The sequence below is a fragment of the Aythya marila genome (assembly GCF_965140915.1).
Source record: "Aythya marila genome assembly, chromosome: 32".
Taxonomy (NCBI): domain Eukaryota; kingdom Metazoa; phylum Chordata; class Aves; order Anseriformes; family Anatidae; genus Aythya; species Aythya marila.
Window position 1 is genome coordinate 799104 of NC_139073.1, and position 23435 is coordinate 822538.

The window sequence follows — 23435 nt, forward strand, 5'->3', positions numbered from 1 at the left end:
GCTCCTCCAAGTACCGCTGCAGTGTCGCTCTGGAAAGTCCCTTGCAGCGGCTCTGCCTTGCAAAACAGCTCCATCTACTTGCAGCATCGTTTTATTATTCCTTTTATTTGTTTATTATCAACCTTCTTGTGACTGGGGGCTCCCAGGCCTCCAGAGGCCATCAAGAGAAAGGAGGGCGCTCACCATGGCCAGGACTGGCTGGAGGAGATGTGGGGAAAGGCAGAGCATGAAAGGAAGAAGAAAGCATTGGGCACACCCGAGAAACCAGTGAGGGAATGCACCAGCATCTTCTGACTCCTGGCAGAGGAAAGACCGGGGCACACCGCACCTCCCGGTGCCCCTCTGCACCTCGAAGCGATGCCCAAAGCTCTCCTAAGTCCTTAAGCCTTTTCAGAGAGACTTTTCAGCCTCTCGTGCTGCCCGAGCAGCCAGGAGGCTGCGGGTACACAAGAAGCTGTGAGGAGACACGGCAGAGCCAACCTGGCCAAAGGGATATCCCACGCCATGGGACGTCATTGTTATTATCCCTTCGTTTTCTGTCCTATTAAATGGTCTTTATCTCAACCCACAAGTTTTTAGCTTTGCTTTTTTAGCACCTAAGCGTGACCCTGGGTTAAGCCACAAGCTTTTACCTCCGTTTTTATCACCTAAGTGAGATACTTGGGTGATTCCGGCTCAAACCACCCCAGTTGCCAAGAGTATTCGCATCCTACATCCCAACGCAGTGCAGTCGCAGCCAGCAGTAAGAGAAGTCACCCTATCCCAGCCAAAGGGTAAGGCAGAGGACGGTGCTCGTGACATCTGGTTGTAATAAATGGCTCAGTCTTCAAAATAGGACTATAATCAAAGTTTACAATTTATTAAAGGAATAGAGGTAAGCAAACAGTGCTGGGTGCGCCAGGAGTCTCTGCTCCACCAAGACGCACAGCAGTTACATCAAGCAGCTGATTTTTATGCTCCTAGGCTGATACATAGTCATTACTACTTCTAAAAAAAACAGGGTTATTATAATTAGTTTCTGGAATCCAAACCCTCCTACTGGAGCATGCGTATCAGTCTCCGGGGGTCCCTCTGGGGGTCTCTCGTGCTGAAGGCTCAAAGTCTTCCTCCCTCTTGTCCTTCTCCTTTGTCCAACTTGGCTGTATGTCAGAGACTTGTGCAACATCCCCTGCAAGCTTTGTCTTCTAGTTGTTCTTCAGCTCTCCCCGTCTCCTTCATCTCCTGGCCAGATAGCAGAGACTTGCATAGTGTCCCATGCAATAGTCATAATAGTTAGCAGTTATTCTGAAACCCCCCCAGACATCAGAGACTTCAAGGAAAAGCCTAGAAATACGCTTCCCTTCAAGCTCTCTCTTGACACGAATTGCCAAAACATTCCTTTGCAAGACACAAGAATTATATACATTAACCACTCTGTTTTTCTTAGACTTGTGCTTATACAAGGGTATGTAAGACAGAAGGTCACATTCATCATACCATGCGGCCCTAGCATTGTTCCATACTGACACGAATCAGATGAACATATCTCACACGGTCAGTCTTCCGCTTCCTATTTTTCCTCCCCGTCATTTCCCGGAACAGGAAGAGAAGGGTTGGACCAAGGCAGGGGACACAAGGCAGCACCCAAGGTGTTTCAGAGCTCTGCAGGCCCGGGAAGCTGAAGGTGAGTCCCATCCCCATCCCTCATCCCCAGCCCCACGCAGGCAGCTATGGGCAGGGGGCACAGGAAAGGGATCCCACGGACCCCAGCGAGCCGAAGAGCTCCCTGCCGGGGGGAGGACAGAGAGGTGCGGAGGTTGGCTCCGTCTTTGCTCTGGGATGGAGCAAAGGGAACGGGGGGGCTGGGAGCCTGTGTGCGACCCCCTAGTACCTGCCCCAGGCTCGGACCCTGTGGGGGGATCGGGCACGGTGCAGATCTTCATGAGATCCCCGAAGCTTCAGCCTGGAGGGGGTAAAAAGAGGAGGTACGCAGGGAGGAAGCTAGGGCATCCTTTCTGCTTTGTTTGGGGAAATGAAGTCGGGTGACGATGTTCCTGGGGCGGGGTGCCCCCGCCTTGCTAAGCAGCCCGTCTCCCCAGCAGGCTGCGCGGCTGTGAGCAATGGCATCCAAAATCCAGAAGCCGGAGCCCGTCTGCCTAATCAAGAACAAGAAGGGGAAGGGGCTCGTGGTGCAGCCGGGGGCCCTGCAGCTGCTGTCAGAGATCACGCAGCCCATGGTGGTGGTGGCCATCGCCGGGCCGTACCGCAGCGGCAAGTCCTACCTCCTGAACAGGCTGGCTGGGCAGAGGAGAGGTAAGGGAAGGGGATGAGATGTGCACATCCCCTGGGCTGGCCGAGGTGCTCGGCTTCTCCTGCTCGGTATTTCACGCTGCTGAGGCTCTTTGCACCCCCAGGTTTCTCCCTGGGCTCCAGCGTGCGGGCGCACACCAAAGGAATCTGGATATGGTGCGTGCCTCACCCCTGCAAACCTGGATACGCGCTGGTGCTGCTGGACACCGAGGGGCTGGGAGACACTGAGAAGGTGGGGGAGAAGCGGGGACTTCCCTCGCGCCTGGGCTTTCTGGGTTTAGTCCCTTCCAGGAAGGAGCCTCTGCTGGAACCGGAGCTGAAGCCGTGGGGCAGAAAGCCCGGGGAGTGAGGAGAGGGCTGGTGGGGTGAACGAGCTGCCAAATTCTTCTGCTTCCCTGGCAAATGGCATCTGAGCAGGACTGGGGAGCTCGGGGAACATGTTGTGGGAGCCTGAGAGTGAAAGAGCTGAGGATAAAGAGATGTGGGAAGCCCTGGAGATGCTGTGGGGTCTCCCCAGGGGATGGTTTTGCCATGGGATGCTGGCTGGCAGCACTCGGGGTCCGGGCATTCGGGGTCGTGCCTGAAGGGGTCTTGCATGGGGCTGCTGGATAAGGTGAGAACCTGGGGTCGTTGTTCCAGGGCGACACCGAGAACGACACGTGGATCTTCGTGCTGGCCGTGCTGCTCTCCAGCACCCTGATCTACAACAGCAAGGGCACCATTGACCAGCAGGCCATGGACAACCTGCAGTATCCTTTGTGGGCGCACACGGGGTGCCCCCTGCTCCCTGCCTGGGGCCCACGGGGATCCCATACCCCAGTTCCTTGTGTGGGGAGAGGAAACCTCCCAGTGGTGCCCAGGGACCTGCTCGGTATCCCCGGGGCTTTTCTCCCTCTTCCTGGTGGCACTGGGCTGGCCTCTGTCCCCAGAAAGGCTCCACCAGTGCCAAGTGTTCATGGGCCGGGGGTGCCCCTGTGTTCAGAGCTGAGGTCCCCACTTCCTTAGCCGGCTCCCCAGCTATGTGCTGAAGCTGTCAGAGTGTGTCCAGGTGAAAACAGCACCCAAGGAGGCAGGAGCTGTGCAGGCAGGAGAAGAGCAGCCGGGTTCGGACAGACGAGCCCTGTTCTTCCCAACCTTCATCTGGGCTGTCCGGGATTTCACGCTGCAGCTGGAGGTGGACGGGAAGGAAATCTCCGAGGACGAATACCTGGAGAACGCGTTGAAGTTGAAGGATGGTAGGGGAGCGGTGCCGTGCCGCTGGATGCATACGTGTACAGCCCCAGACACGGCTGCGGTGGAAGGCACCGCGAGGCTGAGCCCTGGGGGCTTTTTCTGACCCCTTGTTGCCCCACAGGGAGCAGCCAGGAGGCCCAGAGCTACAACCGGCTGCGGGAATGCATCCGCCAGCTCTTCCCGGAGCGCAAGTGCTTCGTTTTCGACCAGCCAGCCAGGAAGAAGGACCTGCCCCGCTTGGAGGAGCTCCCGGACAACATGCTCGACCCTGAATTCCAGCAGCAGGAGGAGCGCTTCTGCAGCTACATCGGGCAGAATTGTCCCCCCAAGACCATCCCTGGTGGCCACGAGATAACGGGGAGCAGTGAGTACCGGTGTCCCGAGGGTCCAAGCTCTTGGGACTGTGTCGGGACAAGGCTCAGATGCAGAGCAAAAGGCTGCTGGGGGGGGCACAGATGCGTTTTTGTGCCAGCTGTGGCACTTACCTCTGGGTTTGGAGCTCCTAGGTGTCGCGTGTGGCTGGGAAAGAGCTAGAAAAAGAAGGTCGGGGCCGTGAGGGGCCCCTGGCAGTGGAGTTAGGGCAGGACCCCGGTCGTTTTGGTCGGGCTGCAGATCCGTCACCCCTCCCTGGCAGGGCTGGGGACCCTGGTGGTGAGCTACGTGGAGGCCATCCAGAGAGGGGCTGTGCCGTGCCTGGAGAGCGCGGTGCTGGCGCTGGCAGAGATCGAAAACTCGGCGGCGCTGAAGGAGGCCGTGGCCTTGTACCAGAGTCAGATGGAGCAGGGGCTGCCCACGGAGACCACCCAGGAGCTGCTGGAGCTGCACGCGCGGTGTGAGGAGGAGGCGAAGCGGCTCTTCACGGAACGGGCCTTCGAGGAGAGCAGGGAGCGGTTCCAGGCAGAGCTCACGGTAGGTGATGCCCCCCGGGGACACCGTCACCCCTAGCCTGGGGGGAGCAGTGTGGTCCCTGCTGGCCAGGCCAGTGCCGTGCCCTCTAATCATAGAAACATTAGGGTAGGAGAAGACCTCCAGGGTCATCTGGTCCAACCGTCCCCCTACCACCGATGTCACCCACTGAACCACGTCCCCAAGCACCACGTCCAACATTTCTTGATGTCCTTCTGGTAGTGAGGGGCCCAAAACTGAACCCAGCACTTGAGTTGCGGTGCAGGAGCAGGGGACGATCACCTCCCTGGTCCTGCTGGCCGCACTATCCCTGAGGCAAGCCAGGATGCCGTTGGCCTTCTTGGCCCCCTGGGCACACTGCTGGCTCATTTTCAGGCGAGCATCCACCAACACCCCCAATCCTTTTCCTCTGCAGAGCTTGGCAGCCACTCTGCCCCCAAACCTGTAGTGTCTCTGCCCCCAGACGCGTAGCCTTGCATGGGGTTGTTGTGCCCCAAGTGCAGGACCTGGCACTTGGCCTTGTTGAACCTCATCCCTTGGCCTCTGCCCATCGATCCAACCTGCCCAGGTCCCCCTGCAGGGCCTTCCTATCCTCCAGCAGATCGACACTTCCCCCAGCTTGGTGTCACCTGCAAACTTACTCAGTTCCCTCATCCAAGCCTTCCATGGAGATATTAACGAGGATGGGCCCAACACCGACCCCTGGGGAACACCACTGGTGACCGGTCACCAGCTGCATGGTCACACATCAAGACCTGCTCCGTCCCCTTCCCTGGCACCGAGCTCAGGCTGACAGGCCTGTAGGTCCCCGGCTCCTCCTTACGACCCTCTTTATAGACGGGTGTCCCGTTAGCACGTCTCCAGGGCCCTCCCCAGATGACCATGACCGCTGATAGATGATGGAAAGCAGCCCAGCAATCCCACCGCCAGCTCCCTCAGCACCCTCGGGTGGATCCCATCTGGCCCCATGGACTTGGCCAGGCGGAGCAGCAGGTCCCCAGCCTGAAGTGTGGGGGGGTTCTTCTGCCCCCGCCCCAGACTTCCAGGTCGGGAGGCTGAATACCCCGAGGATAAGAGGTCTGGCTAGTAAAGGAGGCGTTAAGAACCTCAGCAGTCACATTGCCCCCTGCTTCCAGTAACGAATGGAGATTCTCCTCGGCCTGCCTCTTGCCATTAGTAGATTCATACAAAGATTTTTTATAAAATATATTCATAAAAACACTTTTGGGCTTTGGGTTCTTTACTAATGGCTGGTTTTAGAAGACACCAAGCCTGACAGTAATACGCAGGAAAGGTTTATCTCACGGGGGTTCTGGCTGTTGCGACGGGAGTTAGCTTCCCTGTCTGCAGCCCATGGGGGCTTCACCTCCCCGCTGATCACCCCACAGGCTGCAGAGCCCCGTTTCCCTGCCAGCCTGGCTTTATTCTCACACACGGAACTGTAGGGCTTGGAAGGGACCTCGAGAATCAAAGCAGGTTCCCTAGGGCAGGTTGCCCAGGTAGGCGTCCAGATAAATCTCGAATATCTCCATGGGGAAGAAAACTCCACAGCCTCCCTGGGAAGCCCGTTCCAGTGCTCAACAGGCATTTTTTTTTTTGCCTGGTTGAGAGAGGTGGAAGCCACTCAACCTGGGCTGAAGCCTTCCCTCTGTGTCCTTCTGCACAGGTCCAGTTAGAGGCACTTAAGGAACATTTCTGGATGCGGAACGAGCGGGTATCCCACGAGAAGTGCACGGCCGCCCTCCAGGAGCTCTTCCAGGACTTGGACAGACGGATCAATGACGGGGTCTACTTCATGTTGGGGGGCTACCAGCACTTCCAAAGAGATCAGCAGGCACTGGTGGAGCAATACAGGAAACTGCCTGGCAAGGGGGTGAAGGTAGGAACATGAACAGCTCCGAGGCGAGGGCAGAGGCTCCACGTCCCACCGCCCCCTCCCAAAAAACCACTCGCCTGGAGCTGCTGCTTCACCCCTTGACTCCTGCCCTCCCCATGTCCCTGCAGGCGGATGCTGCGCTGCAGGATTTCCTCCAGAAGAGAGAGTCTATGGCCAGAACCATCCTCAAAGTCGACCATGAGCTGACCGAGAAGGAAGAGCAGATAGAAAGTAATTTTGGGGCTGGAGAAATGCCACTGCCTGGAGAGGGACTGGCACGGCACGGAGGGACAGTACTCCTTGGGGGCCTGGGGCTCATCTCCTGCCTTTGAGCCATCTTTGCTTCTCTCTCAACAGATCTGAAAGCCCAGTATGAGAGAGCTGAGCAGGAGAGGGAGGCTGAGAGGAAGAGGCTGGATGAGAGGGAGATCGAAAAAAAGATTTTGTTGAAGTTACTCAGTGATATGAAGGTTCGTTGGAGAAAGAAGCGGGAGGAGAAAGAGAATAAAAACGACCATCAATCAAAGGTACCATGGCAGAGAGGATGTACCCAGAGCTGTGGCTGGCAGGCAGGAATGGTGATGGGGGCCCGCCTGGCTCCCTCCCATTGCTTCTTGGCTCCCTTGCACTGCAGACACCATGCAGGAAGGCTTTGGGCTTGCTGAAAACCCAACTATTTTCACAGGAGCAGGACAAGAAGTCCACAAGTGGCTCCGAGAAGAAGAGCAACCCTGAGGATCAGCAAAATTCCAAGCCCGGTGGCAAATCCGGTGATGGCCCCAGATAAAAAATGTGGTTTGAGCTTTTGGAACAAATGATGTAGCGTGCTTCTTGATACCAAGTACAATTCTGCTAAACTCTGCAAGTCCTTGCTGCAAAGGACAGGGTGTGGCAGTGACCTCTGTGGTCGCTGCCATTGCACCAGCTAGTGCTTTCATGCTTTCACGTAGTTGGAAATGAAACTAATTGTCTGGGGAGCGTAATCTTAGGGGCGCGGGGTGGGTTCGCTGATCAGCTCGTAGCTGGGAGATTCTGCTCCTTTGCCATTGCTCAGAAAGTACACCCAAGGGTCAGCACTGGCTCTGACAACATTGACCTTTCTTCATCTTTCATTACGGGTGTGTATTGCTTTCAAAAAGACAAAATAATGCAATAATAAAGTAATGCAATAATAAAGTAATGCAATAATAAAATAATGCAAAAGCAATGCAAAAATAATAAAAATAAAAATAAAATTTAATAAAAATAAGATAATAATAATACAAAATCCTCCAACCTGGGTTTCAGCACGTGGCCATTACTGAGAGCTGCCAATGGTATTTTGGGTCTGCCTAAGGGAGGCTGGCTCTTAATTATGCCCACTGCAACCAACTAGCAAGGGGTGCGGACATCACCGCCCTTGGGTGGGTTAATGTGCACCTCTGGAGCTAATTGCTGCAGTTCCCCTGCCCATGGGGATGGGAGGGCTGGGGCTCACGTAGAAGCCCGCAGCCACGAGCGTGCCAAAGCTCCCCAAGCCCTCTCCACTCCTGAGCATCCCTCGGGCCAGCGCACGTGTGCTTTCAGGGCTCTTTTCCCCGCTCCAGCCCCACGGATTTCTTTTCTGCACCTTCATTGCGGGGACTGGAGGGGAGGGAGAGGTCCCGTGGCAGGACCCCGAAGTCCGAGCCTTGTTCCACCCAACCCCTCTGCTTGACGCCCATCGGGGGTGGAAGGGGACAGCCCAGCCACGCCACCCCAGGCCACCATGTCCCTTGGTCCTGCAGGGGAGCCAAGACCCTTCCCCACTCTCCCCTCGCTGGAATAATCCCCGTTCTGGGTCCAGGACTGCAGCCGGAGGTGGCTGCGCTGCTCAAAGCCCTGCTTTGCCTGCTCTGCTTCCCCAGCAGCTCCAGCACCTCGTCAGCCACAGCTCCGCGCCCTCTCACAGCCCACGTGCCCCTTGAACGAGCAGGAGGCTCTGCAGCACCGCTTCCCCCCTCCTGCAGCCCCTAGGAGCCACTTTCCCCAATTCCAGGAGTTCCCCCGCGACATCTTGCGTCCCCTGCCCCACCTTCCAGCCCGTGACTCGCCTGCCCTCGCAGCACCTGCCCTTGCAGATACCGCTTTCCCTGCTACAAGACGAGCAACGGGACTTCCCCGCGGGGGCTGCCATGCCCCGGGTGAGCCCCGGTGGCCGTGCACCCACCCTGACAGACACTGCGGCTTGGTGAGGGGAGCCGGGGGTCCTTGAGTTGCTTGGGGAGCACCGGGAGCTGCAGCGAGGCCGAGGGCTGCCCGCAGCGCTCACCAGCCCCAAGCCCACGCGTGCACCCTGCTAATGTCAGGAACAGAGCCCGTGGTGGGGGCACAGAGACCGGGAAGGGGTCTGCTGAGCAGCGCTGGAGCAAATTCTCCTTGGCATAGCAGCAGACAACCCCCCCTTGAAGCTCTTTCACCCCTCTTTGGCCTGGCTCCTTGCGGAAAGCTTCCATGGGCAGTGAAAACCAAACGATGGCCACCGACTTCATCTTCGTGGGGTTCTCCAGCCTGGCGGAGCTGCAGAAGCTGCTCTTCGGGGTGTTTTTGCTTCTCTACCTGCTCACACTGAGCATGAACACGGCTGTCATGACCGTCATAAGGGTGGAGCGGAGCCTTCACACACCCATGTACTTCTTCCTCTGCGTCCTGTCCTTTTCCGAGACCTGCTACACCCTCGTGATCGTCCCCAAGATGCTGGTGGACTTGGTGGCGGAGAGAAAAGCCATTTCCTTCTTGGGCTGCGCCGTCCAGATGTACTTCTTCCTCCTGCTGGGCTGCTCCCACTCCTTCCTCCTGGCGGCCATGGGCTACGACCGCTGCGTCGCCGTCTGCCGCCCGCTGGCCTACAGCAGCATCATGACCCGGCGGCTCTGCGCGCAGCTGGTGGCCGCGTCGGCGCTCAGCGGGCTGCTGGTGGCCCAGCTGGTCACCCCCCTGGTGTTCTGCTCGCCGTTCCAGGCCAGCCGGCAGCTCGAGCACTTCTTCTGCGACATCTCCCCCGTCCTCCGCGTGGCCTTCAGGCAGAGCGACGCCGGCGAGGCCGTTATCGTGGCGCTGGGCGTCTTCGCCCTGATGGTCCCGCTGACGCTGCTCCTGGCTTCGTACCTCTTCATCCTCGCCGACGTCCTGCGCATCCCCTCGGCCGCGGGGAGGCACAAAGCCTTCTCCACCTGCAGCGCCCACCTGGCCGTGGTGCTCGTGCACTACGCCTGCGCCTCCCTCATCTACCTGAGGCCGGGCTCCAGCTCCTGGTCGGGCCAGGACGCGCTGATCTCGGTCACTTACACCATCCTCACCCCCCTGCTCAGCCCCATGATTTACACCCTGAGGAACAAGGACGTCAAAGCGGCTCTCCGCAAAGCCATCAGGAAAACACAAATTTCTCCAGAATGTTTTCCAGGAAAGAGGTCAAGGTGTGCTACGTCCCCAGTGGATGTTTCCAGCTGGAAGCCTCCCCTTCCAAAAAGCATCGCTCCTTTCCCGTCCCCCTTGTGCACATTGTGTCACAGCAGGCAGTTAGGAGTTCCCTTCCTTCATCTAATTAGATCATCTAATTGTTGGAATTGGATGATATTCGAGGTCTCTCATAACCCAAACCATGATTTTATGATTCTAGAGCCCCCCTGCCAAGGGCAGGGACACCTTCCCCTAGGCCAGGCTGCCCCCAGCCCCATCCAACTTGGCCTTGGGCTCCTCTGGGCGACACCCCAGTGCCTCAGCACCCTCATAAGAAATTATTTCTCCCTCAAATCTAATCTAAATCTGCCCTGTTTTGGTTTAAATCCCTTATTCCTTGTCCTACCACTACTCTCCCTGACAGAGTCCCTCTCCAGCCTTCCCGTAGCCCCCCTTGAGGAGAAGGCCTCCATCAGGCTCCCCCGGTATCTCCTCCAGAATTCACCGATCCCGTCCCAATTCAGCACGTGTCTTTAGTTCCTGCATCCACCTTCATGCTTGTCTGGAAGATGGGAACAACATCTCCGTTTTGCAGATTCGAGGAACCTCCTCGGTCGCTGGCCTTTCCACGATGGCCGAGGGCGCTGAGGGGCCGCAGGCCTCGATGGCCTCCGCAGCCTCACGCGGGGCTTCCACCCACCCCAGTCCCCGCCTGTGGGTCCCGTTTAAGCTCGCTTTGGGGCTTCCAGAACTCGACGGGTGTATTTTGTAGAGGAGCTGGTTTCTAGCCGTGGCCACGCTCATGGCTCCTGCCCGCAGGCTGACTTCCCAGCCTTGGCCATCGTGGGGCCTGGTGTGGGCCTAAAGATTGACGTTTTGGGCCCAGACCTGCCTGCTGACCTGGGCTGTTGGTTGAGCCTGGCTTCTGTCCCCAGTTCTGCCCTGCTCACCTCACTCGGGCACCGTGGGGCTTGCTCTTGGCCAGGGAGGCTACTGTGCTGTCGGCCGCTTTGCCCCCCCTTGGCTCCCATCCCTTGGGGAAGAGACGGCCCTCCTCACTCCCTCACAGCTTACACAGCAAGGGGAGACGTGTCATGTTGTCATTCTGGCTTTTATTTTGTTTTACTAAACCTCCAGTGGTCTCCTTTGCAGTCTGTGATTATAACCCCGTAACAGATTTGAATGGGATTGAAGCCGGCACTCTGGAAAATCCCCCTGCCTTTGGCTTGTCGCACAGCTCTGACCAGAACTGTGAGAGAAACCGGAGCCTTGGCTCCTCGGTGTTGGGAAGGTGCTGCCAAAGCAGAAAATCGTGAATGCGTACATGGATGTGGAAGGTTAATCACCCCTCGTCGAGCACCAGCAACCTTTGCTGACAGCGCCTGCACCAGAGGTTGAAGCCAAGTTGTCCTAGTCTGGCTTGAGAAGTTCTGCCTCACCTTCTGGAGGGGGGGCATGGGTGGTATTTGGATTTTCTATGCCTCTGTGGAGCACAAGTCCTATGAGGAGCGGCTGAGGGAACTGGGGTTGTTCAGTCTGGAGAAGGGGAGGCTCAGGGCAGAGCTCCTTGCTCTCTACAACTCCGTGAAAGGAAGCTGTGGGGAGCTGGGGAGTCGGTCTTCTCTCACAGGTAACCAGGGATAGGACCAGAGGGAATGGCCTCAAGTTGTGCCAGGGGACGTTCCGGTGGCAAATGAGGAGACATTTCTTCTCAGAAAGAGCAGTCAGGCGTTGGGACGGGTTGCTCAGGGAGGTGGTGGAGTCGCCGTCCCTGGGGGTGTTCAAGGAGAGGTTGGACGTGGTGCCTGGGGACATGGTTTAGTGGGTGACATTGGTGGTAGGGGGACGGTTGGACCTTGGATCTCGGAGGACTTTTCCAACCCTTATAATTCCGTGATCCTATAGGCACTGCCTAGGCACTGCCAGTCATATGGTAAGCTGGAAGCCTCTCCTAGGCACTGCTTTGTTAAAAACAAAACAATACAAAACAACAACAACAAAACAACAACAAAAAATATAGGGCTGGATGTCCTGAGACTATCTGCAGTCACTGGGTGCCTTCTGCACTGCTCAGTGATGTTTCCTTCCTTCAGATCTCAAGGAAAAACAAGTTTCTTTTAAATTTATTTTTGAAGTGTTTGAGGATTCTGGCCAGAACAAGTGTATGGCTTTCACCTAGGGGCTGATGAAATGGAAAGAAAAACCCAAACTAAACTAAACCAAAAACAAACAACAAAGCGAAACAACTTGCCAAACCCCAGTGGAGCACTGCATTTACCAGCTCCTCCTAGAAAATGGCAGCTGTCTCCCTCGTTTGTGACAACACCCGTAATACTGTGGCAAAGTGGGGCCAAGTGGGAATCTTGTGGAAAACCTATTCTTCCATAAAATCCAGCAGATTTTACTCTGCTGTCAAATCAAAGCTCACGATGAGGAGACACTTCTGCTCCTCCAAGTACCGCTGCAGTGTCGCTCTGGAAAGTCCCTTGCAGCGGCTCTGCCTTGCAAAACAGCTCCATCTACTTGCAGCATCGTTTTATTATTCCTTTTATTTGTTTATTATCAACCTTCTTGTGACTGGGGGCTCCCAGGCCTCCAGAGGCCATCAAGAGAAAGGAGGGCGCTCACCATGGCCAGGACTGGCTGGAGGAGATGTGGGGAAAGGCAGAGCATGAAAGGAAGAAGAAAGCATTGGGCACACCCGAGAAACCAGTGAGGGAATGCACCAGCATCTTCTGACTCCTGGCAGAGGAAAGACCGGGGCACACCGCACCTCCCGGTGCCCCTCTGCACCTCGAAGCGATGCCCAAAGCTCTCCTAAGTCCTTAAGCCTTTTCAGAGAGACTTTTCAGCCTCTCGTGCTGCCCGAGCAGCCAGGAGGCTGCGGGTACACAAGAAGCTGTGAGGAGACACGGCAGAGCCAACCTGGCCAAAGGGATATCCCACGCCATGGGACGTCATTGTTATTATCCCTTCGTTTTCTGTCCTATTAAATGGTCTTTATCTCAACCCACAAGTTTTTAGCTTTGCTTTTTTAGCACCTAAGCGTGACTCTGGGTTAAGCCACAAGCTTTTACCTCCGTTTATATCACCTAAGTGAGATACTTGGGTGATTCCGGCTCAAACCACCCCAGTTGCCAAGAGTATTCGCATCCTACATCCCAACGCAGTGCAGTCGCAGCCAGCAGTAAGAGAAGTCACCCTATCCCAGCCAAAGGGTAAGGCAGAGGACGGTGCTCGTGACATCTGGTTGTAATAAATGGCTCAGTCTTCAAAATAGGACTATAATCAAAGTTTACAATTTATTAAAGGAATAGAGGTAAGCAAACAGTGCTGGGTGCGCCAGGAGTCTCTGCTCCACCAAGACGCACAGCAGTTACATCAAGCAGCTGATTTTTATGCTCCTAGGCTGATACATAGTCATTACTACTTCTAAAAAAACCAGGGTTATTATAATTAGTTTCTGGAATCCAAACCCTCCTACTGGAGCATGCGTATCAGTCTCCGGGGGTCCCTCTGGGGGTCTCTCGTGCTGAAGGCTCAAAGTCTTCCTCCCTCTTGTCCTTCTCCTTTGTCCAACTTGGCTGTATGTCAGAGACTTGTGCAACATCCCCTGCAAGCTTTGTCTTCTAGTTGTTCTTCAGCTCTCCCCGTCTCCTTCATCTCCTGGCCAGATAGCAGAGACTTGCATAGTGTCCCATGCAATAGTCATAATAGTTAGCAGTTATTCTGAAACCCCCCCAGACATCAGAGACTTCAAGGAAAAGCCTAGAAATACGCTTCCCTTCAAGCTCTCTATTGACACGAATTGCCAAAACATTCCTTTGCAAGACACAAGAATTATATATTAACCACTCTGTTTTTCTTAGACTTGTGCTTATACAAGGGTATGTAAGACAGAAGGTCACATTCATCATACCATGCGGCCCTAGCATTGTTCCATACTGACACGAATCAGATGAACATATCTCACACGGTCAGTCTTCCGCTTCCTATTTTTCCTCCCCGTCATTTCCCGGAACAGGAAGAGAAGGGTTGGACCAAGGCAGGGGACACAAGGCAGCACCCAAGGTGTTTCAGAGCTCTGCAGGCCCGGGAAGCTGAAGGTGAGTCCCATCCCCATCCCTCATCCCCAGCCCCACGCAGGCAGCTATGGGCAGGGGGCACAGGAAAGGGATCCCACGGACCCCAGCGAGCCGAAGAGCTCCCTGCCGGGGGGAGGACAGAGAGGTGCGGAGGTTGGCTCCGTCTTTGCTCTGGGATGGAGCAAAGGGAACGGGGGGGCTGGGAGCCTGTGTGCGACCCCCTAGTACCTGCCCCAGGCTCGGACCCTGTGGGGGGATCGGGCACGGTGCAGATCTTCATGAGATCCCCGAAGCTTCAGCCTGGAGGGGGTAAAAAGAGGAGGTACGCAGGGAGGAAGCTAGGGCATCCTTTCTGCTTTGTTTGGGGAAATGAAGTCGGGTGACGATGTTCCTGGGGCGGGGTGCCCCCGCCTTGCTAAGCAGCCCGTCTCCCCAGCAGGCTGCGCGGCTGTGAGCAATGGCATCCAAAATCCAGAAGCCGGAGCCCGTCTGCCTAATCAAGAACAAGAAGGGGAAGGGGCTCGTGGTGCAGCCGGGGGCCCTGCAGCTGCTGTCAGAGATCACGCAGCCCATGGTGGTGGTGGCCATCGCCGGGCCGTACCGCAGCGGCAAGTCCTACCTCCTGAACAGGCTGGCTGGGCAGAGGAGAGGTAAGGGAAGGGGATGAGATGTGCACATCCCCTGGGCTGGCCGAGGTGCTCGGCTTCTCCTGCTCGGTATTTCACGCTGCTGAGGCTCTTTGCACCCCCAGGTTTCTCCCTGGGCTCCAGCGTGCGGGCGCACACCAAAGGAATCTGGATATGGTGCGTGCCTCACCCCTGCAAACCTGGATACGCGCTGGTGCTGCTGGACACCGAGGGGCTGGGAGACACTGAGAAGGTGGGGGAGAAGCGGGGACACATTGTGGGAGCCTGAGAGTGAAAGAGCTGAGGATAAAGAGATGTGGGAAGCCCTGGAGATGCTGTGGGGTCTCCCCAGGGGATGGTTTTGCCATGGGATGCTGGCTGGCAGCACTCGGGGTCCGGGCATTCGGGGTCGTGCCTGAAGGGGTCTTGCATGGGGCTGCTGGATAAGGTGAGAACCTGGGGTCGTTGTTCCAGGGCGACACCGAGAACGACACGTGGATCTTCGTGCTGGCCGTGCTGCTCTCCAGCACCCTGATCTACAACAGCAAGGGCACCATTGACCAGCAGGCCATGGACAACCTGCAGTATCCTTTGTGGGCGCACACGGGGTGCCCCCTGCTCCCTGCCTGGGGCCCACGGGGATCCCATACCCCAGTTCCTTGTGTGGGGAGAGGAAACCTCCCAGTGGTGCCCAGGGACCTGCTCGGTATCCCCGGGGCTTTTCTCCCTCTTCCTGGTGGCACCGGGCTGGCCTCTGTCCCCCAAAAGGCTCCACCAGTGCCCACAAAGTGCCAAGTGTTTATGGGCCGGGGGTGCCCCTGTGTTCAGAGCTGAGGTCCCCACTTCCTTAGCCGGCTCCCCAGCTATGTGCTGAAGCTGTCAGAGTGTGTCCAGGTGAAAACAGCACCCAAGGAGGCAGGAGCTGTGCAGGCAGGAGCTGAGCAGGCAGGAGCTGTGCAGGCAGGAGAAGAGCAGCCGGGTTCGGACAGACGAGCCCTGTTCTTCCCAACCTTCATCTGGGCTGTCCGGGATTTCACGCTGCAGCTGGAGGTGGACGGGAAGGAAATCTCCGAGGATGAATACCTGGAGAACGCGTTGAAGTTGAAGGATGGTAGGGGAGCGGTGCCGTGCCGCTGGATGCATACGTGTACAGCCCCAGACACGGCTGCGGTGGAAGGCACCGCGAGGCTGAGCCCTGGGGGCTTTTTCTGACCCCTTGTTGCCCCACAGGGAGCAGCCAGGAGGCCCAGAGCTACAACCGGCTGCGGGAATGCATCCGCCAGCTCTTCCCGGAGCGCAAGTGCTTCGTTTTCGACCAGCCAGCCAGGAAGAAGGACCTGCCCCGCTTGGAGGAGCTCCCGGACAACATGCTCGACCCTGAATTCCAGCAGCAGGAGGAGCGCTTCTGCAGCTACATCGGGCAGAATTGTCCCCCCAAGACCATCCCTGGTGGCCACGAGATAACGGGGAGCAGTGAGTACCGGTGTCCCGAGGGTCCAAGCTCTTGGGACTGTGTCGGGACAAGGCTCAGATGCAGAGCAAAAGGCTGCTGGGGGGGGCACAGATGCGTTTTTGTGCCAGCTGTGGCACTTACCTCTGGGTTTGGAGCTCCTAGGTGTCGCGTGTGGCTGGGAAAGAGCTAGAAAAAGAAGGTCGGGGCCGTGAGGGGCCCCTGGCAGTGGGGTTAGGGCAAGACCCCGGTCGTTTTGGTCGGGCTGCAGATCCGTCACCCCTCCCTGGCAGGGCTGGGGACGCTGGTGGTGAGCTACGTGGAGGCCATCCAGAGAGGGGCTGTGCCGTGCCTGGAGAGCGCGGTGCTGGCGCTGGCAGAGATCGAAAACTCGGCGGCGCTGAAGGAGGCCGTGGCCTTGTACCAGAGTCAGATGGAGCAGGGGCTGCCCACGGAGACCACCCAGGAGCTGCTGGAGCTGCACGCGCGGTGTGAGGAGGAGGCGAAGCAGCTCTTCATGGAACGGGCCTTCGAGGAGAGCAGGGAGCGGTTCCAGGCAGAGCTCACGGTAGGTGATGCCCCCCGGGGACACCGTCACCCCTAGCCTGGGGGGAGCAGTGTGGTCCCTGCTGGCCAGGCCAGTGCCGTGCCCTCTAATCATAGAAACATTAGGGTAGGAGAAGACCTCCAGGGTCATCTGGTCCAACCGTCCCCCTACCACCGATGTCACCCACTGAACCACGTCCCCAAGCACCACGTCCAACATTTCTTGATGTCCTTCTGGTAGTGAGGGGCCCAAAACTGAACCCAGCACTTGAGGTGCAGGAGCAGGGGACGATCACCTCCCTGGTCCTGCTGGCCGCACTATCCCTGAGGCAAGCCAGGATGCCGTTGGCCTTCTTGGCCCCCTGGGCACACTGCTGGCTCATTTTCAGGCGAGCATCCACCAACACCCCCAATCCTTTTCCTCTGCAGAGCTTTGCAGCCACTCTGCCCCCAAACCTGTAGTGTCTCTGCCCCCAGACGCGTAGCCTTGCATGGGGTTGTTGTGCCCCAAGTGCAGGACCTGGCACTTGGCCTTGTTGAACCTCATCCCTTGGCCTCTGCCCATCGATCCAACCTGCCCAGGTCCCCCTGCAGGGCCTTCCTATCCTCCAGCAGATCGACACTTCCCCCAGCTTGGTGTCACCTGCAAACTTACTCAGTTCCCTCATCCAAGCCTTCCATGGAGATATTAACGAGGATGGGCCCAACACCGACCCCTGGGGAACACCACTGGTGACCGGTCACCAGCTGCATGGTCACACATCAAGACCTGCTCCGTCCCCTTCCCTGGCACCGAGCTCAGGCTGACAGGCCTGTAGGTCCCCGGCTCCTCCTTACGACCCTCTTTATAGACGGGTGTCCCGTTAGCACGTCTCCAGGGCCCTCCCCAGATGACCATGACCGCTGATAGATGATGGAAAGCAGCCCAGCAATCCCACCGCCAGCTCCCTCAGCACCCTCGGGTGGATCCCATCTGGCCCCATGGACTTGGCCAGGCGGAGCAGCAGGTCCCCAGCCTGAAGTGTGGGGGGGTTCTTCTGCCCCCGCCCCAGACTTCCAGGTCGGGAGGCTGAATACCCCGAGGATAAGAGGTCTGGCTAGTAAAGGAGGCGTTAAGAACCTCAGCAGTCACATTGCCCCCTGCTTCCAGTAAAGAATGGAGATTCTCCTCGGCCTGCCTCTTGCCATTAGTAGATTCATACAAAGATTTTTTATAAACTATATTCATAAAAACACTTTTGGGCTTTGGGTTCTTTACTAATGGCTGGTTTTAGAAGACACCAAGCCTGACAGTAATACGCAGGAAAGGTTTATCTCACGGGGGTTCTGGCTGTTGCGACGGGAGTTAGCTTCCCTGTCTGCAGCCCATGGGGGCTTCACCTCCCCGCTGATCACCCCACAGGCTGCAGAGCCCCGTTTCCCTGCCAGCCTGGCTTTATTCTCACACACGGAACTGTAGGGCTTGGAAGGGACCTCGAGAATCAAAGCAGGTTCCCTAGGGCAGGTTGCCCAGGTAGGCGTCCAGATAAATCTCGAATATCTCCATGGGGAAGAAAACTCCACAGCCTCCCTGGGAAGCCCGTTCCAGTGCTCAAAAGGCATTTTTTTTTTGCCTGGTTGAGAGAGGTGGAAGCCACTCAACCTGGGCTGAAGCCTTCCCTCTGTGTCCTTCTGCACAGGTCCAGTTAGAGGCACTTAAGGAACATTTCTGGATGCGGAACGAGCGGGTATCCCACGAGAAGTGCACGGCCGCCCTCCAGGAGCTCTTCCAGGACTTGGACAGACGGATCAATGACGGGGTCTACTTCATGTTGGGGGGCTACCAGCACTTCCAAAGAGATCAGCAGGCACTGGTGGAGCAATACAGGAAACTGCCTGGCAAGGGGGTGAAGGTAGGAACATGAACAGCTCCGAGGCGAGGGCAGAGGCTCCACGTCCCACCGCCCCCTCCCAAAAAACCACTCGCCTGGAGCTGCTGCTTCACCCCTTGACTCCTGCCCTCCCCATGTCCCTGCAGGCGGATGCTGCGCTGCAGGATTTCCTCCAGAAGAGAGAGTCTATGGCCAGAACCATCCTCAAAGTCGACCATGAGCTGACCGAGAAGGAAGAGCAGATAGAAAGTAATTTTGGGGCTGGAGAAATGCCACTGCCTGGAGAGGGACTGGCACGGCACGGAGGGACAGTACTCCTTGGGGGCCTGGGGCTCATCTCCTGCCTTTGAGCCATCTTTGCTTCTCTCTCAACAGATCTGAAAGCCCAGTATGAGAGAGCTGAGCAGGAGAGGGAGGCTGAGAGGAAGAGGCTGGATGAGAGGGAGATCGAAAAAAAGATGTTGTTGAAGTTACTCAGTGATATGAAGGCTCGTTGGAGAAAGAAGCGGGAGGAGAAAGAGAATAAAAACGACCATCGATCAAAGGTACCATGGCAGAGAGGATGTACCCAGAGCTGTGGCTGGCAGGCAGGAATGGTGATGGGGGCCCGCCTGGCTCCCTCCCATTGCTTCTTGGCTCCCTTGCACTGCAGACACCATGCAGGAAGGCTTTGGGCTTGCTGAAAACCCGACTATTTTCACAGGACCAGGACAAGAAGTCCACAAGTGGCTCCGAGAAGAAGAGCAACCCTGAGGATCAGCAAAATTCCAAGCCCGGTGGCAAATCCGGTGATGGCCCCAGATAAAAAATGTGGTTTGAGCTTTTGGAACAAATGATGTAGCGTGCTTCTTGATACCAAGTACAATTCTGCTAAACTCTGCAAGTCCTTGCTGCAAAGGACAGGGTGTGGCAGTGACCTCTGTGGTCGCTGCCATTGCACCAGCTAGTGCTTTCATGCTTTCACGTAGTTGGAAATGAAACTAATTGTCTGGGGAGCGTAATCTTAGGGGCGCGGGGTGGGTTCGCTGATCAGCTCATAGGTGGGAGATTCTGCTCCTTTGCCATTGCTCAGAAAGTACACCCAAGGGTCAGCACTGGCTCTGACAACATTGACCTTTCTTCATCTTTCATTACGGGTGTGTATTGCTTTCAAAAAGACAAAATAATGCAATAATAAAGTAATGCAATAATAAAGTAATGCAATAATAAAATAATGCAAAAGCAATGCAAAAATAATAAAAATAAAAATAAAATTTAATAAAAATAAGATAATAATAATACAAAATCCTCCAACCTGGGTTTCAGCACGTGGCCATTACTGAGAGCTGCCAATGGTATTTTGGGTCTGCCTAAGGGAGGCTGGCTCTTAATTATGCCCACTGCAACCAACTAGCAAGGGGTGCGGACATCACCGCCCTTGGGTGGGTTAATGTGCACCTCTGGAGCTAATTGCTGCAGTTCCCCTGCCCATGGGGATGGGAGGGCTGGGGCTCACGTAGAAGCCCGCAGCCACGAGCGTGCCAAAGCTCCCCAAGCCCTCTCCACTCCTGAGCATCCCTCGGGCCAGCGCAGGTGTGCTTTCAGGGCTCTTTTCCCCGCTCCAGCCCCCCGGATTTCTTTTCTGCACCTTCATTGCGGGGACTGGAGGGGAGGGAGAGGTCCCGTGGCAGGACCCCGAAGTCCGAGCCTTGTTCCACCCAACCCCTCTGCTTGACGCCCATCGGGGGTGGAAGGGGACAGCCCAGCCACGCCACCCCAGGCCACCATGTCCCTTGGTCCTGCAGGGGAGCCAAGACCCTTTCGCACTCTCCCCTCGCTGGAATAATCCCCGTTCTGGGTCCAGGACTGCAGCCGGAGGTGGCTGCGCTGCTCAAAGCCCTGCTTTGCCTGCTCTGCTTCCCCAGCAGCTCCAGCACCTCGTCAGCCACAGCTCCGCGCCCTCTCACAGCCCACGTGCCCCTTGAACGAGCAGGAGGCTCTGCAGCACCGCTTCCCCCCTCCTGCAGCCCCTAGGAGCCACTTTCCCCAATTCCAGGAGTTCCCCCGCGACATCTTGCGTCCCCTGCCCCACCTTCCAGCCCGTGACTCGCCTGCCCTCGCAGCACCTGCCCTTGCAGATACCGCTTTCCCTGCTACAAGACGAGCAACGGGACTTCCCCGCGGGGGCTGCCATGCCCCGGGTGAGCCCCGGTGGCCGTGCACCCACCCTGACAGACACTGCGGCTTGGTGAGGGGAGCCGGGGGTCCTTGAGTTGCTTGGGGAGCACCGGGAGCTGCAGCGAGGCCGAGGGCTGCCCGCAGCGCTCACCAGCCCCAAGCCCACGCGTGCACCCTGCTAATGTCAGGAACAGAGCCCGTGGTGGGGGCACAGAGACCGGGAAGGGGTCTGCTGAGCAGCGCTGGAGCAAATTCTCCTTGGCATAGCAGCAGACAACCCCCCCTTGAAGCTCTTTCACCCCTCTTTGGCCTGGCTCCTTGCGGAAAGCTTCCATGGGCAGTGAAAACCAAACGATGGCCACCGACTTCATCTTCGTGGGGTTCTCCAGCCTGGCGGAGCTGCAGAAGCTGCTCTTCGGGGTGTTTTTGCTTCTCTACCTGCTCACACTGAGCATGAACACGGCTATCATGACCGTCATAAGGGTGGAGCGGAGCCTTCACACGCCCATGTACTTCTTCCTCTGCGTCCTGTCCTTTTCCGAGACCTGCTACACCCTCGTGATCGTCCCCAAGATGCTGGTGGACTTGGTGGCGGAGAGAAAAGCCATTTCCTTCTTGGGCTGCGCCGTCCAGATGTACTTCTTCCTCCTGCTGGGCTGCTCCCACTCCTTCCTCCTGGCGGCCATGGGCTACGACCGCTGCGTCGCCGTCTGCCGCCCGCTGGCCTACAGCAGCATCATGACCCGGCGGCTCTGCGCGCAGCTGGTGGCCGCGTCGGCGCTCAGCGGGCTGCTGGTGGCCCAGCTGGTCACCCCCCTGGTGTTCTGCTCGCCGTTCCAGGCCAGCCGGCAGCTCGAGCACTTCTTCTGCGACATCTCCCCCGTCCTCCGCGTGGCCTTCAGGCAGAGCGACGCCGGCGAGGCCGTTATCGTGGCGCTGGGCGTCTTCGCCCTGATGGTCCCGCTGACGCTGCTCCTGGCTTCGTACCTCTTCATCCTCGCCGACGTCCTGCGCATCCCCTCGGCCGCGGGGAGGCACAAAGCCTTCTCCACCTGCAGCGCCCACCTGGCCGTGGTGCTCGTGCACTACGCCTGCGCCTCCCTCATCTACCTGAGGCCGGGCTCCAGCTCCTGGTCGGGCCAGGACGCGCTGATCTCGGTCACTTACACCATCCTCACCCCCCTGCTCAGCCCCATGATTTACACCCTGAGGAACAAGGACGTCAAAGCAGCTCTCCGCAAAGCCATCAGGAAAACACAAATTTCTGCAGAATGTTTTCCAGGAAAGAGGTCAAGGTGTGCTACGTCCCCAGTGGATGTTTCCAGCTGGAAGCCTCCCCTTCCAAAAAGCATCGCTCCTTTTCCGTCCCCCTTGTGCACATTGTGTCACAGCAGGCAGTTAGGAGTTCCCTTCCTTCATCTAATTAGATCATCTAATTGTTGGAATTGGATGATATTCGAGGTCTCTCATAACCCAAACCATGATTTTATGATTCTAGAGCCCCCCTGCCAAGGGCAGGGACACCTTCCCCTAGGCCAGGCTGCCCCCAGCCCCATCCAACTTGGCCTTGGGCTCCTCTGGGCAACACCCCAGTGCCTCAGCACCCTCATAAGAAATTATTTCTCCCTCAAATCTAATCTAAATCTGCCCTGTTTTGGTTTTAAACCCTTATTCCTTGTCCTACCACTACTCTCCCTGACAGAGTCCCTCTCCAGCCTTCCCGTAGCCCCCCTTGAGGAGAAGGCCGCCATCAGGCGCCCCCGGTATCTCCTCCAGAATTCACCGATCCCGTCCCAATTCAGCACGTGTCTTTAGTTCCTGCATCCACCTTCATGCTTGTCTGGAAGATGGGAACAACATCTCCGTTTTGCAGATTCGAGGAACCTCCTCGGTCTCTGGCCTTTCCACGATGGCCGAGGGCGCTGAGGGGCCGCAGGCCTCGATGGCCTCCGCAGCCTCACGCGGGGCTTCCACCCACCCCAGTCCCCGTCTGTGGGTCCCGTTTAAGCTCGCTTTGGGGCTTCCAGAACTCGACGGGTGTATTTTGTAGAGGAGCTGGTTTCGTGCCATGGCCACGCTCATGGCTCCTGCCCGCAGGCTGACTTCCCAGCCTTGGCCATCGTGGGGCCTGGTGTGGGCCTAAAGATTGACGTTTTGGGCCCAGACCTGCCTGCTGACCTGGGCTGTTGGTTGAGCCTGGCTTCTGTCCCCAGTTCTGCCCTGCTCACCTCACTCGGGCACCGTGGGGCTTGCTCTTGGCCAGGGAGGCTACTGTGCTGTCGGCCGCTTTGCCCCCCTTGGCTCCCATCCCTTGGGGAAGAGACGGCCCTCCTCACTCCCTCACAGCTTACACAGCAAGGGGAGACGTGTCATGTTGTCATTCTGGCTTTTATTTTGTTTTACTAAACCTCCAGTGGTCTCCTTTGCAGTCTGTGATTATAACCCCGTAACAGATTTGAATGGGATTGAAGCCGGCACTCTGGAAAATCCCCCTGCCTTTGGCTTGTCGCACAGCTCTGACCAGAACTGTGAGAGAAACCGGAGCCTTGGCTCCTCGGTGTTGGGAAGGTGCTGCCAAAGCAGAAAATCGTGAATGTGTACATGGATGTGGAAGGTTAATCACCCCTCGTCGAGCACCAGCAACCTTTGCTGACAGCGCCTGCACCAGAGGTTGAACCCAAGTTGTCCTAGTCTGGCTTGAGAAGTTCTGCCTCACCTTCTGGAGGGGGGGCATGGGTGGTATTTGGATTTTCTATGCCTCTGTGGAGCACAAGTCCTATGAGGAGCGGCTGAGGGAACTGGGGTTGTTCAGTCTGGAGAAGGGGAGGCTCAGGGCAGAGCTCCTTGCTCTCTACAACTCCGTGAAAGGAAGCTGTGGGGAGCTGGGGAGTCAGTCTTCTCTCACAGGTAACCAGGGATAGGACCAGAGGGAATGGCCTCAAGTTGTGCCAGGGGACGTTCCGGTGGCAAATGAGGAGA

The 23435-nt window shown here is 57.1% G+C and overlaps 4 protein-coding genes across 6 annotated transcripts; all 4 read left to right on the forward strand.

Moving 5' to 3' along the window:
* The first annotated feature begins 1561 nt into the window (after positions 1-1561).
* Positions 1562-7538, forward strand: LOC309889076 (guanylate-binding protein 1-like). 2 transcript variants are annotated; one of them, XM_082781770.1, is made up of 11 exons: positions 1562-1663; positions 2082-2292; positions 2394-2521; positions 2929-3038; positions 3307-3524; positions 3644-3886; positions 4157-4431; positions 6095-6307; positions 6433-6535; positions 6662-6831; positions 6990-7538. In XM_082781770.1, the coding sequence occupies exons 2-11, from the start codon at positions 2100-2102 to the stop codon at positions 7089-7091; spliced, it is 1755 nt and encodes a 584-aa protein (XP_082637896.1). In that variant the 5' UTR covers positions 1562-1663; positions 2082-2099; the 3' UTR covers positions 7092-7538. The 2 variants fall into 2 exon arrangements, with proteins under 2 accessions (XP_082637896.1, XP_082637897.1); XM_082781771.1 differs by having other exon boundaries at positions 1593-1663; positions 2079-2292.
* A 1259-nt stretch (positions 7539-8797) lies between these two features.
* Positions 8798-11900, forward strand: LOC309889038 (olfactory receptor 10K1-like; the record flags this gene model as incomplete). Its single annotated transcript, XM_082781714.1, has 3 exons — positions 8798-9738; positions 10471-10628; positions 11815-11900. The coding sequence occupies 3 exons, from the start codon at positions 8798-8800 to the stop codon at positions 11898-11900; spliced, it is 1185 nt and encodes a 394-aa protein (XP_082637840.1).
* A 1825-nt stretch (positions 11901-13725) lies between these two features.
* LOC309889069 (guanylate-binding protein 1-like) lies at positions 13726-19600 on the forward strand. 2 transcript variants are annotated; one of them, XM_082781759.1, is made up of 11 exons: positions 13726-13827; positions 14246-14456; positions 14558-14685; positions 14907-15016; positions 15296-15543; positions 15663-15905; positions 16176-16450; positions 18108-18320; positions 18446-18548; positions 18675-18844; positions 19003-19599. In XM_082781759.1, exons 2-11 carry the CDS (start codon positions 14264-14266, stop codon positions 19102-19104), a joined length of 1785 nt encoding a protein of 594 aa, XP_082637885.1. In that variant the 5' UTR covers positions 13726-13827; positions 14246-14263; the 3' UTR covers positions 19105-19599. The 2 variants fall into 2 exon arrangements, with proteins under 2 accessions (XP_082637885.1, XP_082637886.1); XM_082781760.1 differs by having other exon boundaries at positions 13754-13827; positions 14243-14456; positions 19003-19600.
* A 1210-nt stretch (positions 19601-20810) lies between these two features.
* On the forward strand, positions 20811-22271 carry LOC309889039 (olfactory receptor 10K1-like; the record flags this gene model as incomplete). Its single annotated transcript, XM_082781715.1, has 1 exon — positions 20811-22271. One exon carries the CDS (start codon positions 20811-20813, stop codon positions 22269-22271), a length of 1461 nt encoding a protein of 486 aa, XP_082637841.1.
* Positions 22272-23435: the final 1164 nt, after the last annotated feature.